This window comes from Carcharhinus amblyrhynchos, chromosome 14 (genome assembly GCF_965287045.1).
Source record: "Carcharhinus amblyrhynchos chromosome 14, sCarAmb.v2.hapA, whole genome shotgun sequence".
Taxonomy (NCBI): Eukaryota; Metazoa; Chordata; class Chondrichthyes; order Carcharhiniformes; family Carcharhinidae; genus Carcharhinus; species Carcharhinus amblyrhynchos.
The window spans coordinates 69,970,509-69,985,078 of record NC_137337.1 but is presented as its reverse complement, the minus strand read 5'-3'; the positions used below and the strand labels follow the sequence as shown (position 1 = coordinate 69,985,078).

Here is a 14,570-nt window from a genome sequence, read left to right as displayed (position 1 = left end):
TGCCCCGTGTCTGCATGGGTTTCCTCTGGGTGCTCCGGTTTCCTCCCACACTCCAACGATGTGCAAGTTGGGGGAATTAGTGGAGTAAATGGGCTGAGATAGGGCAGGTGGTGTGCCTGGTTAAGATGTTCTGTCTGAGAGTCAGTGCAAACCCAAAGGGATTCTATGGTTCAATCTCCGCATCCTCAAACTGTCTACGTGGAGCTTGCACGCTCTCCCTGTGTCTACGTGCGTTTCCTTTGAATGCTTCGGTTTCCTCTCACACTCCAAATATGTGTAGGTTAGGTGGATTGGCCAAGCTGAATTGTCCCTTCATGTCGGATTAGCATGGTAAATATATGGGGTTACTGGGGTAGGGCATGGGTGGGATTGTTGTTGCTGCAGGCTTGATGGGCTGAATGGCCTCTTTGTGCACTGTTGAGAACCTATGCAATACTGGTCTCAGAGCACTGGGTGTACAGGCTGGTAAATGTTGTGTTATACCCCTACTCGAGGTTCAAGGTGGAGAAGCCAGCGCGTACAGTATACACTGTACGCCACTTGTGTTCAGCAAACTGGTTCATCGGCCAAGTTTCATTTCACTCTCTTTTAATGTAACGCACACTTTCAAGTTCTGCAAAACTATGTAGTTCTTGATTTCAATCCATGCAGCATTAAATCTGTGGACCCAACTGCCTGCTTGGATGAATGGACAGTGTCCTGTGGCACTAACTTGAAAAAACTTGTCAGTGTTTATGGAATCTCTGAAGTGCGGAAGGAGGCCTCTGACCCATAGAGTCTGCACCAACCTTTCGAAAGAGCATCCCACCCAGGCCCATGCTTCCCATGGTACATACACCATGGCCAATCCACCTAACCTACACATCTTTGACACTACAGGGTAAGTTAGCATGGCCAATCCACCCAGCCTGCACATCTTTGAACACTAAGGGACAATTTAGCATGACCAATCTTCTAACCTGCATATCTTTGGACATTTAGGGACAATTTAGCATGGCCAATCCACCTAGCCTGTGCATCTTTCTCAAAAGCTTAATCCTTTCTTTTCAACCTTCCTTCCATCCTTCACTGAGATTTCCTGGACCCTGGCCTGGTTTCTCATTAATAAGGACAACTTGGGATTGTGAACAGGTATAAACTGCATCTACGTTACCTGTGGAGCCTCTTTGGGGCTCTCTTTGTACAGGCGTGGACACTCCTTTACTGCCAAGTATCTAACTAAGCTAGGTGTGGCAGAGGCAGACAGTTCAATCTCTCTCAAAATAGCAGCTTTGAACGGGTTAGAAAGACTTGCATTTCGGTAGCACCTTTCATAACTAGTGAACAACCAGGCAGCTCAATGTCAGCTTCTGAAATGTAGTCATTATTGTAATGTATAAAAATGACAACCAATTTGTGTACTGCCAGCTCCCACAAACTACGTTCTTGTGATTTTTATTGAGGTGACGGCCCAGTGGTTAACACTGCTGTCTCACAGCATCAGGGACCCGGGTTCAATTCTGGCCTCGGGTGATTGCGCAGAGTCTGCGCATTCTCCCCATGTCTGCGTGGGTTTCCTTCGGGTGCTCTAGTTTCCTCCTACAGGCCAAAGATATGCAGGTTAGGTGTATTGGCTGTGCTAAATTGCCCCTTAAGTGTCCCAAGATATGTAGGTTAAGGGGATTGGACAGGGTGGTTGTGCAGGGCCGTGCTGTGCACTCTTTCAGAGGGTTAGTGCGGGCTTCATGGGCTGAATGGCCTGCTTCTGCACTGTAGGAATTCTATAAATATTGACCAGCTCTTCTTTGGATTAATGGCACAAGACCTTTTGTGTCCACCCAAATGGGCACTTGGATCCTCAGTTTAATGTTGCATCTGAAAGATGGCACCTTTGTCAAAGTAACACTCCCACCAGGTAATCCACAAGAGTATCAACTTTAATCTTTTTGTCCTAAAGTGTGTCCTGTGCCCGGTACTTTCTCACACAAGAGGCAAGAATGGTGCCAACTAGACTATGACGGAACTGTTGTATTGAATCTTCAGAAGCCTACAATGGCTGTCTTAATGTCCAGCTGTTAAGAAAGGCACTACCTAAATGCAAGTCCTCCCCTCTAACCCATTCAGATCTGCAGCGTGAGTCCAAGAGGCAAAGTAAGAGAACATGAAAATCTGTGGCTGCTGCCGATAAGCTGTGAAGAGGTTGCTTCCCAACACGAGTGACTGTGGTATGTTGCAGCTTTATAGAGCCTTAGTTAGGCTGCACTTGGAATATAGTGTTCAGTTCTGGTCATCACACTACTAGAAGGATATGGAGGTTTTGGAGAGGGTACAGAAAAGATTTACCAGGATGTTTCCTGGCATGGAGGGCATTAGCTACGAGGAGAGGTTGGAGAAACTTGGTTTGTTCTCACTGGATCGACAAAGGTTGAGGGGAGACCTGATAGAAGTCTACAAGATTGTGAGAAGCAGGGACAGAGTGGATAGTCAGAAGCTTTTTCCCAGGGTGGAAGAGTCAATTACTAAGGGGCACAGGTTTAAGGTGCAAGGGGCAAGGTTTAAAGCAGATGTACGAGGCAGAATTTTTTTACACAGAGGGTGGTGGGTGCCTGGAACTTGTTGCCAAGGGAGGTAATGGAAGCAGATATGGTAGTGACTTTTAAGGGACGTCTTGACAAGTAGATGAATAGGATGGGAATACAGGGATATGGTCCCCGGAAAAGTAGGGGGTTTTAGTTAAGTCGGGTAGCATGGTTGGTGCAGGCTTGGAGGGCTGAAGGGCCTGTTCCTGTGCTGTAATTTTCTTTGTTCTTTGTACGTGGTACACTGTTGGTTCCTTCCAGAGTGGTGCTAACTTAGTACAAACAGGGATGTCAAATTTGGGACTTTGCTGGTACGTATTTGTCGGTATCATAGAGCGGTGTATTCGGTCACCCAGAGAAAGCCACAGAAAGAAAACTAAATACATCAAAGTTAATAATGTAAAATAGGATATTTTGAAAAACATATGGTGTGTTTGTGTTTTCAAGTGAATGGAAGATTAGCCTCACACTAAAACAGAAAAAAGCTGGAAAATCTCAGCAGGTGGAGAATAGAGCCAACGTTTCGAATCTGGATGACCCTTTGTCAGAGCGGGGGGCTGTGACGAAGGTTCATCCAGACTTGAAACATTAGCTCTATTTCTCTCTCCTACCAGATGCTGTCAGACCTCCTGAGGTTTTCCAGCATTTTCTGTTTCTCTTTCAGATTCCAGCATCCATATTATTTTGCATTGATCAGATGATTAGCCTCATTGACACTCAACTGAAAAGCAAAGATCTGTTTCCAGAATAGGGAACTGCATTTTATATACCTCCTGCCATGTGCATCTTGGGTCGGGGGGGCGGGGAGTAAAATGCCCATGCATCACCTTCCTGCCCACCCTGAGTTCAGCCCATTAATATTATCTAAATAAATAATTAAGGGGCCAATTCATAGAATTATAGAATCCCTACAGTGCAGAAGGAAGCCATTCTGCCCATCAAGCCTGCACTGACTGCAATGCCACCCTTATCCCCGTAACCCCATGTATTTACCCTAGCTAATCCCCCTGACACTAAGGGGCAATTTAGCATGGCCAATCCACCTAACCCGCACATCTTTGGATTGTGGGAGGAAACTGGAGCACCCAGAGGAAACCCACACAGGCACAGGGAGAATGTGCAAACTCCACACAGACAGTGACCCGAGCTGGAAATTGAATCCCGGTCCCTGGCGCAGTGAGGCAGCGGTGCTAACCACTGTGCCACCATGCCACCCAATTGTTACCAACCCAATTAACTCCATACACTGCCAACTCCATGGGCATTGGCAGGGAGGAGGGGGTGCAGGGGATGGAGAGAGAGAGAGAGAGAGAGAGAGAGAGAAAGGGACAGAGAGGATGCAAGGAAGGGGAGGGACGGAGAGGATGCAAGGAAGGGGAGGGACGGAGAGGATGCAAGGAAGGGGAGGGACGGAGAGGATGCAAGGAAGGGGAGGGACGGAGAGAGGGAGGCATGAAAGGAAGGAAAGCAACGCAGCAAAGTTTAAATGGCCTACCTTTTCCTTCTCTCGGAGCTGTTCAAACATTTCCTGGATCTCCTGTTTCCATTCTTCCTGCAAGGAATGGAAAGAATCCTGCGGCATCTCAAAGAAGCCAGATTCCTCGATGGCAGTGAGCTGATCCAAAATGCTGCTGAACGAGGGGCGAGAGTGTGGATCCGTGTTCCAGCAATCTGAAGCAAAGACATCAAGGTTTCTATCCATTAATTATTTAAAAAGTGTTTCTCTTGTAGCGAGGGCTCTCAGCTGAAGGGTTAATCAGGAAACCTGTCTCTGGATCTTAGCTCAGATCACTTACAAACAAGATGGCCAGGGATAACACACCTTCCAATATTTCCTTCTTTTCTAATGGAAACTTGCTCAGCGTCTTAACTGAAGCAGTCTGAAGTTCGGTGTTTGACATGTGTGATATACTCTGGCGCAGAGCTCAATAAACCACCTCCACTTCTCTCCCCGTACTACTGAAAATTGCACTAGTTCCTCCTGGAACACAACCTTACTGGGACCATTCCGGAATCCAGGGAATTTTCAATGATCAATTAATCCACTGCAGCTTCCTCTTTTTTATTCTTTCATGGAAAGTGGAAAAGCCTACATTTGTTCCAATTCTCTTCCCTGAGGCAGATTCGCATCTTTTTCCATCGCTAGTAATTCTCAGAAGAGACCCCCCCAGTCTGTCGTCAGAGGCTTATAGCTTGAGGGGGCGCCATTCCATATCAAGCATGACTGACCAAGAGTCTGTCCCACTCTTACTACCAGCCATTGGCATGTTTGGAAGTATCTGCAGGTTGCCACACTGAAGGCAACAGACTGCATTATCAACGCATGTCCCTTGGTCACCAGGTCCAGGGGTGGGACTCAAAGCTTCTGGCACAGAGGCAGGGTCGCTGCACCACAAGACCTCGCCTGCATTCCTTGCCCATCATTAACAGTCTTTGAGGGCAATTGCAGAGGGCAGTTAAGAGTCATATATCGGCCAGACTGGGTAAGGATAGCAGGTTTTCTTCCCTGCAGGGCACTTGCGAACCAGATAGGTCTTTACGAGTCAACAATACCCACATGGGGACAGGGGACTAATCAGCTGTTAGTCCTATTAATTTATCCAGTTCTTGTTCTTTATTCTTATGTTCATTACTCTAAGTTGCTCACTCTCATTAGACCCAGGCTTGCCTACCACTTGTGTTATCTTTTGTGTCTTGTACAAAATATTTCTCCAACATCTCAGTCCTTCCTTTATCCCCCATTCCAACATTTCCTGTCGCATCCTCCAAGGGACCCACACTCACTTTCACTACGATCTTCCTTTTTAGTTACTTGTAAAAGTTTTTTTGTATTTCTTGACTCTCATATCCAATTCCCGCCTGCAACAACTTTTGGTCATCTTTTGCTGGTTTCCAAAAGTCTCCCGATTCTCAGGTTGACTCTGCTTTTTGGCAATATTCCAATCCTCCTCTTTTAATCCATTGTCATCTGAATCTCTGGTTAGCCATTGATAGATCATTATCTCAAAGGACATTTTTGTAGTTCTCAATTGAAAATATATTCAATATATACTGAGGACAGCACGGTGTCACAGTGGTTAGCACTACTGCCTCACAGTGCCAGAGGCCCAGGTTCAATTCCGGCCTTGGGTGACTACCTGTGTGGAGTCTGCATTTTCTTCTTGTGTCTGCATTGGTTTCCTCCGGCTGCTCTGGTTTCTCTTCTCAATCTGAAAGACGCGCTGGTTAGATGCGCTAGTCATGCTAAATTCTCCCTCAGTGCGCCCGAACAGGCGCTGGAGTGTGGCGACTAGGGGATTTTCACAGTTACCTCATTGCAGTGTTAAATTAGGACAACTTGTGACACTAATAAATAAACTTAAGTTTATTTATCGAGAACAATGAATTCTTCAACTACTCAACATTGGTTATCTGCCATCGTATCTTTCAATCTAGTTTACTAACCTTTGGATTTTTGACAACTTGCCCCTCAAACCTGTGAAACCCAAAGATGTGTGGGTTAGATTGATTGGCCATGCTAAATTGACCCTGTCAGGGGGATTAGAGGGTAAATGTATGGGGTTACGGGACTAGGACCTAGGCAGGATTGTGGTTGGTACAGACTCGATAGGCCAAATGGCCTCCTTCTGTACTGCAGGGATTCTATGAAACCAGTTTTATTTCTGTCTTTCTAACTTGCCTTATCTCTTTGGAATCAATTGCAAACCTGCTGGACATTTTGAATATCTGTTTCTTTAGGTTTGGAACGGAAATTAGTCCAAATGTGAAGTTCGGCATCGCTATGACGCTATTAATAATGGGAGCAGGAGATTTCCTCTAGACGTCACACCCATTTCTCTTCCCCAACTTTACAATTCATCTAGTCCACCCAAACGCTACGACAACAAATGAATGAACGCCACTCAACAATCATCAGGCAAGAGTGATCTCTTCCTATTGGGAAACACTTCAGCGGTCACGGGCATTCGGTCTCTGATTTTTGGATAAGCATTCTCCATGTTAGCCTTCACGACATACGGCAACGCAGAGTTTCTGTGCAGAGCTAAGTTCCGCACACACGAGGACGGCCTCAACCGGGATCTTGAGTTCACGTCACACTATCTGTAACCCCCACGACATACCTGGGCTTGCAAAATCTCACTAACTGTCCTAGCTGAGGACAATACACATCATTTTAACCTGTGCTTAACCCTCTCTCCATTCACATTGTCTGTACCTTTAAGACTTGATTACCTCTAAAGATTCGATTTCCAACCATTATTTTGTAATGGAACATTGCCTACGCACACAGGCCATCAATCTGTAATGATACAGCCATTGTATGCTGGTGAACAAACTGGCACAAGATCAGCTCCCATTATCCATGGCTAATCTGACCTGGTGATCACTAGCGAGGTTGGTGGTTCTGGGTTTGTGTGGCACATTCTGTTCTTGCGCTCCCTTTGTCCAGGGCGAAGCTACAGTGCGAGAACAATAACCTCATTGTTCAGAGTTTAGATACTTGGGAGAGCTTCCCGAGTCAGAAAACTGAGTGTTGCGCCTTAATTGTTTGTTAATGCTGTCACAACGAGGTGCATGCTCTGGTTACAAGTAAGAGATGATGTGGAGATGCCGGCGTTGGACTGGGGTAAACATAGTAAGAAGTCTCACAACACCAGGTTAAGGTCAACAGGTTTATTTGGTAGCATAAGTCACTAGCTTTCGGAGCACTGCTCCTTCATCAGGTAAATGGGAGTTCTGTTCACAAACAGGGCATATAAAGACACAAATACAATTTACAAAATAATTGTTGGAATGCAAGTCTTTACAGGTAATCAAATCTCAAAGGTACAGACAATGTGGGTGGAGAGAGGGTTAAGCACAGGTTAAAGAGATGTGTATTGTCTCCAGCCAGGACAGTTAGTGAGATTTTGCAAGCCCAGGCAAGTCGTGGGACTTGCAGATACTGTGACACAAACCCAAGATCCCGGTTGAGGCCGTCCTCATGTGTGCGGAACTTGGCTATCAGTCTCTGCTCAGTGACCCTGCATTGTCATGTGTCATGAAGGCCATCTTGGAGAATGCTTACCCAAAGATCAGATGCCAAATGCCCGTGACCGCTGAAGTGTTCCCCAACAGGAAGAGAACACTCGTGCCTGGTGATTGTTGTAGTGTCTGCATAGTTTCCCCAATGTACCATGCCTCGGGACATCCTTTCCTGCAGCATATCAGGTAGATAACGTTGGCCGAGTTGCAAGTGTGTGTACCATATACCTGGTGGATGGTATTCTCATGTGAGATAATGGCATCCGTGTCAATGGTCTGGCACATCTTGCAGAGGTTGCTGTGGCAGGGTTGTGTGGTATTGTGGTCACTGTTCTCCTGAAGGCTGGGTAGTTTGCTGTGGACAATGGTCTATTTGAGGTTGTGCGGTTGTTTGATGGCAAGAAGTCGGGGATGGCCTTGGCGAGATGTTCGTCTCCATCAATGACATATTGAAGGCTCCAGAAAAGATGCTGTAGCTTCCCCGCTCCGGGGAAGTACTGGACGACAAAGGGTAGTCTGTCCGCCGTGTCCCCTGTTTGTCTTCTGAGGAGGTTGGTGCAGTTTTTTGCTGTGGTGCGTCAGAACTGTCGATCGATGAGTCAAGCATCATATCCTGTTCTTATGGAGGGCATCTTTCAGTATCGGAGGTGTCTGTTGTGATCCTCCTCATCTGAGCAGATCCTGTATACACAGAGGGCTTGTCCATAGGGGATGGCTTCTTTAACATGTTTAGGGTGGAAGCTGGAGAAGTGGAGCATCGTGAGGTTCTGTGGGTTTGCAGTACAGTGAGGTGCTGAGGTGACCGTCCTTAATGGAGATGCGTGTGTCCAAGAATGTAACCGATTCCAGAGAGTAGTCCATGGTGAGTCTGATGATGGGATGGAGCTTGTAGATGTTATTGTATAGTTGTTTCAGTCATTGTTCACCCTGAGTCCAAAGGAAGAAAATGTCATTAATGTATTTATGACATCGATTGAAGCATCGGTTGGAGGTCCTGTGCGGTGAAGAAGTCTTGTTCGAACCTGTGCATGAACTCGTTGGCATATTGAGGTGCAAATTTGGTCCCCATGGCTGTTTCGTGTGTCTGGATGAAGAACTGGTTGTTGAAGGTGAAGACATTGTGGTCCAGGATGAAGCAGATGAGTTGTAAAATTGCATCTGGAGATTGGCAGTTGTTGGTGTTGAGTACTGAGGCAGTTGCAGCAATGCCATCGTCGTGGGGGATGTTGGTGTAGAGCATCGAGACATCCATTGTGACGAGGGGTGCTCCTGGTTCAACTGCTCCATGTGTGCTGAGTTTCTGTAGGAAGTCTGTAGTGTCATGACAAAAGCTTGGGGTTCTTTGTATAATGGGTTTCAGGATGCCCTCAACGTAGCTGGAGGGGTTCTCGCCCAGGATCCCATTGCCCGATACGATAGGATGGCCAGGTATGTTTGTCTTGTGTATCTTCGAGAGGCTGTAGAGATCTACAACAGGGGGATACGGGGGATGAGAGCACGGAAGGTGCTCTGAAGGTCTAGATCAAAGGTCTTGATCAGTCTGTTGCATTGACAGGTGTGTTCTTTGGTCAGATCTGCAGGTAGTTGTCTGTAGTGTTCTTCATTGTTCAGTTGTTGGTACACTCCTTTGCAGTAATCCATCCTGTTCAGTATGACAACGGCCCCTCCTTTGTCTGCTGGTTTGATGACAATATTGCGGTTGGTCTGGGGAGCGCGGATGGCATTTCATTGTGCTTGGGTGATGTTCGGGGCTGCCTTGTGAGTGCAGCTGATGAATCTGGCATTGACACACCTCCTGACAGCTTGGGCATACATGTCAATTCGAGGGCAGGACCCTCCAGAGGGGCCCAATTCGACTCTTTCCTGTTCAGTTGCTGCATTGTGGATCTCTGTCAACTGTTCCGGTTCATTGGCTGTCTCATTGTGTTCGCTGTTGGCCTCTTGGGGTTTGTGAAAGAACTCCCGCAGCCTCATGGCTGGAGACAATTCACATCTCTTTAACATGTCCTTAACCCTCTCTCCACTCATATTGTCTGTACCTTTAAGACTTGATTACCTGTAAAGACTCCAACCATGATTTCGTAAATTGAGTTTGTGCCCTGTTTGTGAACAGAACTGCCACTCACCTGATGAAGGAACAGAGCTCCGCAAGCTACTGGCTTGTGCTACCAAATAAACCTGTTGGATTTTAACTTGGTGTTGAAAGTAAGAGCACAGTAGAGGAAAGGTTAGGACATTATTCTTAAGCATGTGTATGAACCAGTTTCTCTTCTGTGAGAGAATGTAAAGGGAGTCTGTGCCTGTGTTCTCTAGGTTTTTTTGAATAATCTTAGATGAAGAAAAGCCTGGGTCCAGATTGCTCCTTTGAGCAGCCAATTATAACACCTCTCATCATCACTTGTGTTACAATGCGGAGGTTGTCCCCCTTCCTAGAAATAACATTGAATCCCCCCAAGAGGAATACCTTGGCCTCAATCTGTTAAAAACACGTGAGAAGGTTTGAACTGTTCTTCAGTAACGTTTAGTGGTTAACTAATAAATATCTGACACTCACTTCAAGCCAACACTTAACAAATTTATTGACTTTTTTAAGAGTGAACTTTAACTAAATGAGTAACATATTGAAAAAAATAAGATTCTACTGGAGTGCTGTTCAAATAAATGCAATATTCATTCATTAACCAAAAAAAAATGGAATTCTGTCACTCTCAAAAAAACACAATCAGGTTTTGTGGCTTTCAGAAACTTTTGGAGTTCTTCTGTTGATTCCTCTGTCTGAATTCTTTCTGATTTGGCACCTTTCACTAATTAGATTGTCTGTCTTAAGAGAACGCACCAAGAGCAAAGAACAAAGAAAATTACAGCACAGGAACTTGGCCCTCCAAGCCTGCACCGACCATGCTGTCCATCTGAACTAAAGCCCCCAACCTTCTGGGGACCATATCCGTCTGTTCCCATCCTATTCATGTACTTGTTACGATGCCCCATAAAAGTCACGACTGTATAAGAACATAAAAACATAAGAAATAGGAGCAGGAGTAGGCCATCTAGCCCTTCGAGCCTGTCCCGCCATTCAATAAGATCATGGCTGATCTGTCGTGGCTCAGTTCCACATTCCCGCCCTCTCCCCATAACCCTTAATCCCCTCGCTTATCAAAAACCCATCAACCCGCGTCTTAAAAATATTTAGCGAGGCAGCCTCCACCACTTCAACGGGCAGAGAATTCCAGAGATTCACCACCCTTTGAGTGAAGAAGTTCCTCCTCAACTCCGTTCTAAACCGCCCCCCCCCCCTTTACCTTGAGGCTGTGCCCCCTAGTCCTACTGTCCTTTCTGAGCGGGAAGAGTCTCTCCACCTCTATCCTATCCAACCCATTCATCATCTTATATGTCTCAATGAGATCTCCCCTCATTCTTCTAAACTCTAACGAGTACAAGCCTAGTTTATTCAGCCTCTCCTCATAGCTCAACCCCCTCAACTCTGGTATCAGCCTAGTAAACCTCCTCTGCACTCCCTCCAAGGCCAAAATATCCTTGCGTAAGTGCGGTGACCAAAACTGCACACAGTACTCCAGCTGCGGCCTCACCAATGCCCTGTACAACCGCAGCCTACTTTCACTACCTGCTCCAGCATTGAGTTCCAGGCACCCACTACTCTGTGTAAAAAATCTGCCTCGTACATCTGCTTTAAACCTTGCCCCTTGCACCTTAAACCTATGCCCCCTAGTAATTGACTCTTCCACCTGGGGAAAAGCTTCTGACTATCCACTCTGTCCGTGCCCCTCATAATCTTGTAGATTTCTATCAGGTTTCCACTCAACCTCCATTGTTCCAGTGAGAATAAACCAAGTTCCTCCAACCTCTCCTCAAAGCTAATGCTCTCCAGGCAAGGCAACATCCTGGTAAATCTTTTCTGTACCTTCTTCAAAGCTTCCACATCCTTTTGTAGTGTGGAGACCAGAATTGAACACTATATTCCAAGCGCGGCTTAATTAAGATTCTATAAAGCTGCAACATTACTTACCAATTTTTAAGCTCAATACGCTGGCCGATGAAGGCAATCATGCCATATGCCTTCTTGACTACCTTCTCCACCTGCATTGCCACTTTCAGTGACCTGTGTACCCGTACACTCAGATCCCTTTGCCTATCAATACTCCTAAGGGTTCTGCCATTTATGTACATTTCATGTCTGTATTAGACCTTCCAAAATGCATATCTGAAGCTGGCAGAGTTGAGAGCTGCTCTCTCCCTCTCGAGGCTTGAGAGGTGACAGTTCTTCTGTTGCCCTCCTGGTTTTCCCTGCCTGCACTCTCTTTTAAACCTGTGATAACCTATCAGTTTTCCTCCAATAGTGTTGGTCTGATATTGTTAACATCGTCAAGTTCAAATTTTATATGTTCTTGGTAGCTGGGTGCCTGCTCTAATTTGATCGGGGCTAAATTTAAAAAAAAGGTCATCTTATCAGAATACTGCTTGAATTTTTGATACAAATGTTTCAGAGTGGATTGTGTAGTTTGCATTTGAAACCTCCAAGCACTGAAACCAAACAGCAGCTTTTAAAAAGGGACCATGCATTGTTTTTTCCCCTCTAGCATTTTTACATTTTCTTACATTTTTAGCAATGTTGGGGGAGAACAAATTGGTCCACTTGGCTAGGGTACGCAAGATGGCACTCACCATTTTGTGACAAAACAAGGTTAAAAGATCTTACCGCTTAAAAGCCTATGCCACAGAATGTCTTGTCTGTACATTACGAAGTCTGAGCTAGCCCACCAGCTTAAAGACATTAGCACATACACAAAGACCCATCAACAAGACAATCACAGAAATCAGACAGCAATCAGGAATAGTAAGAACAAGGACTCACTCATCAAGGCACCCCACTGCTTTAAATGTATGCAAATGTATTTCAATGTCTCTGGCTAGCTTCATGAATGACGACGCTATCAGATCATTTATCTGGGAAATGGGTTTCGATGTCTTTGCAATTTAAGAAACAATACAGTCGTGATTATAATAAAAGCAAATCACTGCGGATGCTGGAATCTGAAACTGAAAGAGAAAATGCTGGAAAATCTCAGCAGGTCTGGAAGCATCTCTAAGGAGAGAAAAGAGCTGATGTTTCGAGTCCAGATTACCCTTCACCAAAGCAGTGTGATTATCTTTGTCTGGGTAACATGCAGCTAGATCAAATTGTGTGAGCGTACTATGCGAATGTATCTTCCAGCAAAGGTATAAATGTTTAGACCTTTACATTGACTCTTCAGAGAAAGCGCTGGAGTTAGAAAAGAAGCTTTCTCTCCACCCGTGCTTCTCAGCCTTTTGGCTAAGATTAAGCATAGTTTTGCTGTGCTGCACTTGGTTGAAGTCATGAGGTTACACTGAGGCTTCATTTGAAGCAATTTATTAAAGTGGCATAGGTCTTTTGGCTGAGATGCAAATGAGATCAAGCCTTGGAGGGGGTGCATTGCCTGCTCCTACTAGCTTGGATCACACAGATCAAGCCCAGGATAGTAAATGGTGAGCCTGTCTTGTCAGCCTGGATCTGGAATGTCTCACTTGTTGAGACTTTGAATTGGACTTTAGGGGCAGCATGGTAGCACAGTGGTTAGCACTGCTGCTTCACAGCTCCAGGGGCCTGGGTTCGATTCCTAGCTTGTGTCTGTGTGGAGTTTGCACATTCTCCTCGTGTCTGCGTGGGTTTCCTCCAGGTACTCCGGTTTCCTCCCACAGTCCAAAGACGTGCGGGTTAGGTTGATTGGCCATGCTAAGAAATTGCCCCTTAGTGTGCAGGGATGTGTAGGTTAGAGGGATTAGTGGATATAATATGTAGGGATATGGGGCGAGGTCCTGGGTGGGATTGTGTTCGGTGCAGACTCGATGGGCCGAAGGGCCTCTTTCTGCACTGTAGGGTTCTATGGTTTTTTAATTGGATTGAATTGGATATATAAACCAAAAAAAACTGAGTTAAATAAAGATACTTTGGAAGCCAGACTGGGACTCTGAGTGTGGAGTGATTTCTGAATTCGTCCACACTAACACCGATGGCAAATTTTAACTTCACATACTCAACTTTGCAACACTCGTCTCCGTCTCACACCTTTGCAAAGTTTAAATATGAAGAGATTGCTGCTCATTCTACAATAGCCATTTGCTCTCCTCAACTTCGAACAGGCAAAAGAGAAGGTAAGAAAGAGTTCGGGGGGGGGGAAGAGAGTTAGGATCTTTTGTCATCTTCATCAGCTTTCAAAACAACTCTTTAACCAGTCGGGAACATAAAACAACAAAAGATTGAAGAAAATATGATAAATTAAATTTTAAAAACCTGCAGTGGGTTCTTGACAAAGAGCCAGGAGGTTGGAATTGTGAATTATTTATCCTAACCTTTGTAGTTATGTCACATTTCTGCCCCAGTGAAAGAGGACTCCTTACCTTCCATGAGTTTGCTGAACAGCTCTGGACAGGTGGAAGGAATGGGAAGGGCCAGCTTGTTCATCGCCACTCCGTAGGCCACAGCCAGTCCATCAATCCCCCGGAACGGGACCTCCCCAGTCAGCAGTTCCCATAGCAACACACCATAGCTGAGATTAAGGAAAATACCCTCAGTTAGTGAAAAGTGTTCGATTGCGTAAAAAAAAACTTGTCACATTTTTGATTTGATTTGTTATTGTCAAGCATTAGCATACAGCGAAAAGTGTTGTTTCTTGCACGTAATACATACGAAACATTCCATTCATAGAGAAGGAAACGAGAGAATGCAGAATGTAGTGCTACAGTCACAGCTAGGGCATAGAGAAAGATCAACTTAATGCAAGGTAAGTCCATTCAAAAGTTTGACAGCAGCAGGGAAGAAGCTGTCCTTGAGTCAGTTGGTATGTGACCTCAGATTTTTATATCTTTTTCCCAACGGAAGAAGGTGGAAGAGAGAATGTCCGGGGTGTGTGGGGTCCTTAATTATGCTGGCTGCTTTTCCGAGGCAGCGGG

General features: G+C 45.5%; 1 protein-coding gene across 1 annotated transcript in view; it reads right to left on the bottom strand.

The window, feature by feature from the left end:
* The window catches only part of map3k9 (mitogen-activated protein kinase kinase kinase 9), a 131,796-nt gene that overhangs the window by 25,206 nt on the left and 92,020 nt on the right, over nt 1-14,570 (bottom strand). The window contains exons 4-5 of the mRNA XM_080202052.1: nt 14,019-14,167; nt 4,054-4,229 (exon numbers count right to left, since the gene is read on the bottom strand). Of these exons, the coding sequence (XP_080058178.1) occupies nt 4,054-4,229; nt 14,019-14,167 (325 nt within the window). The remainder of the gene's footprint in view (nt 1-4,053; nt 4,230-14,018; nt 14,168-14,570) is intronic.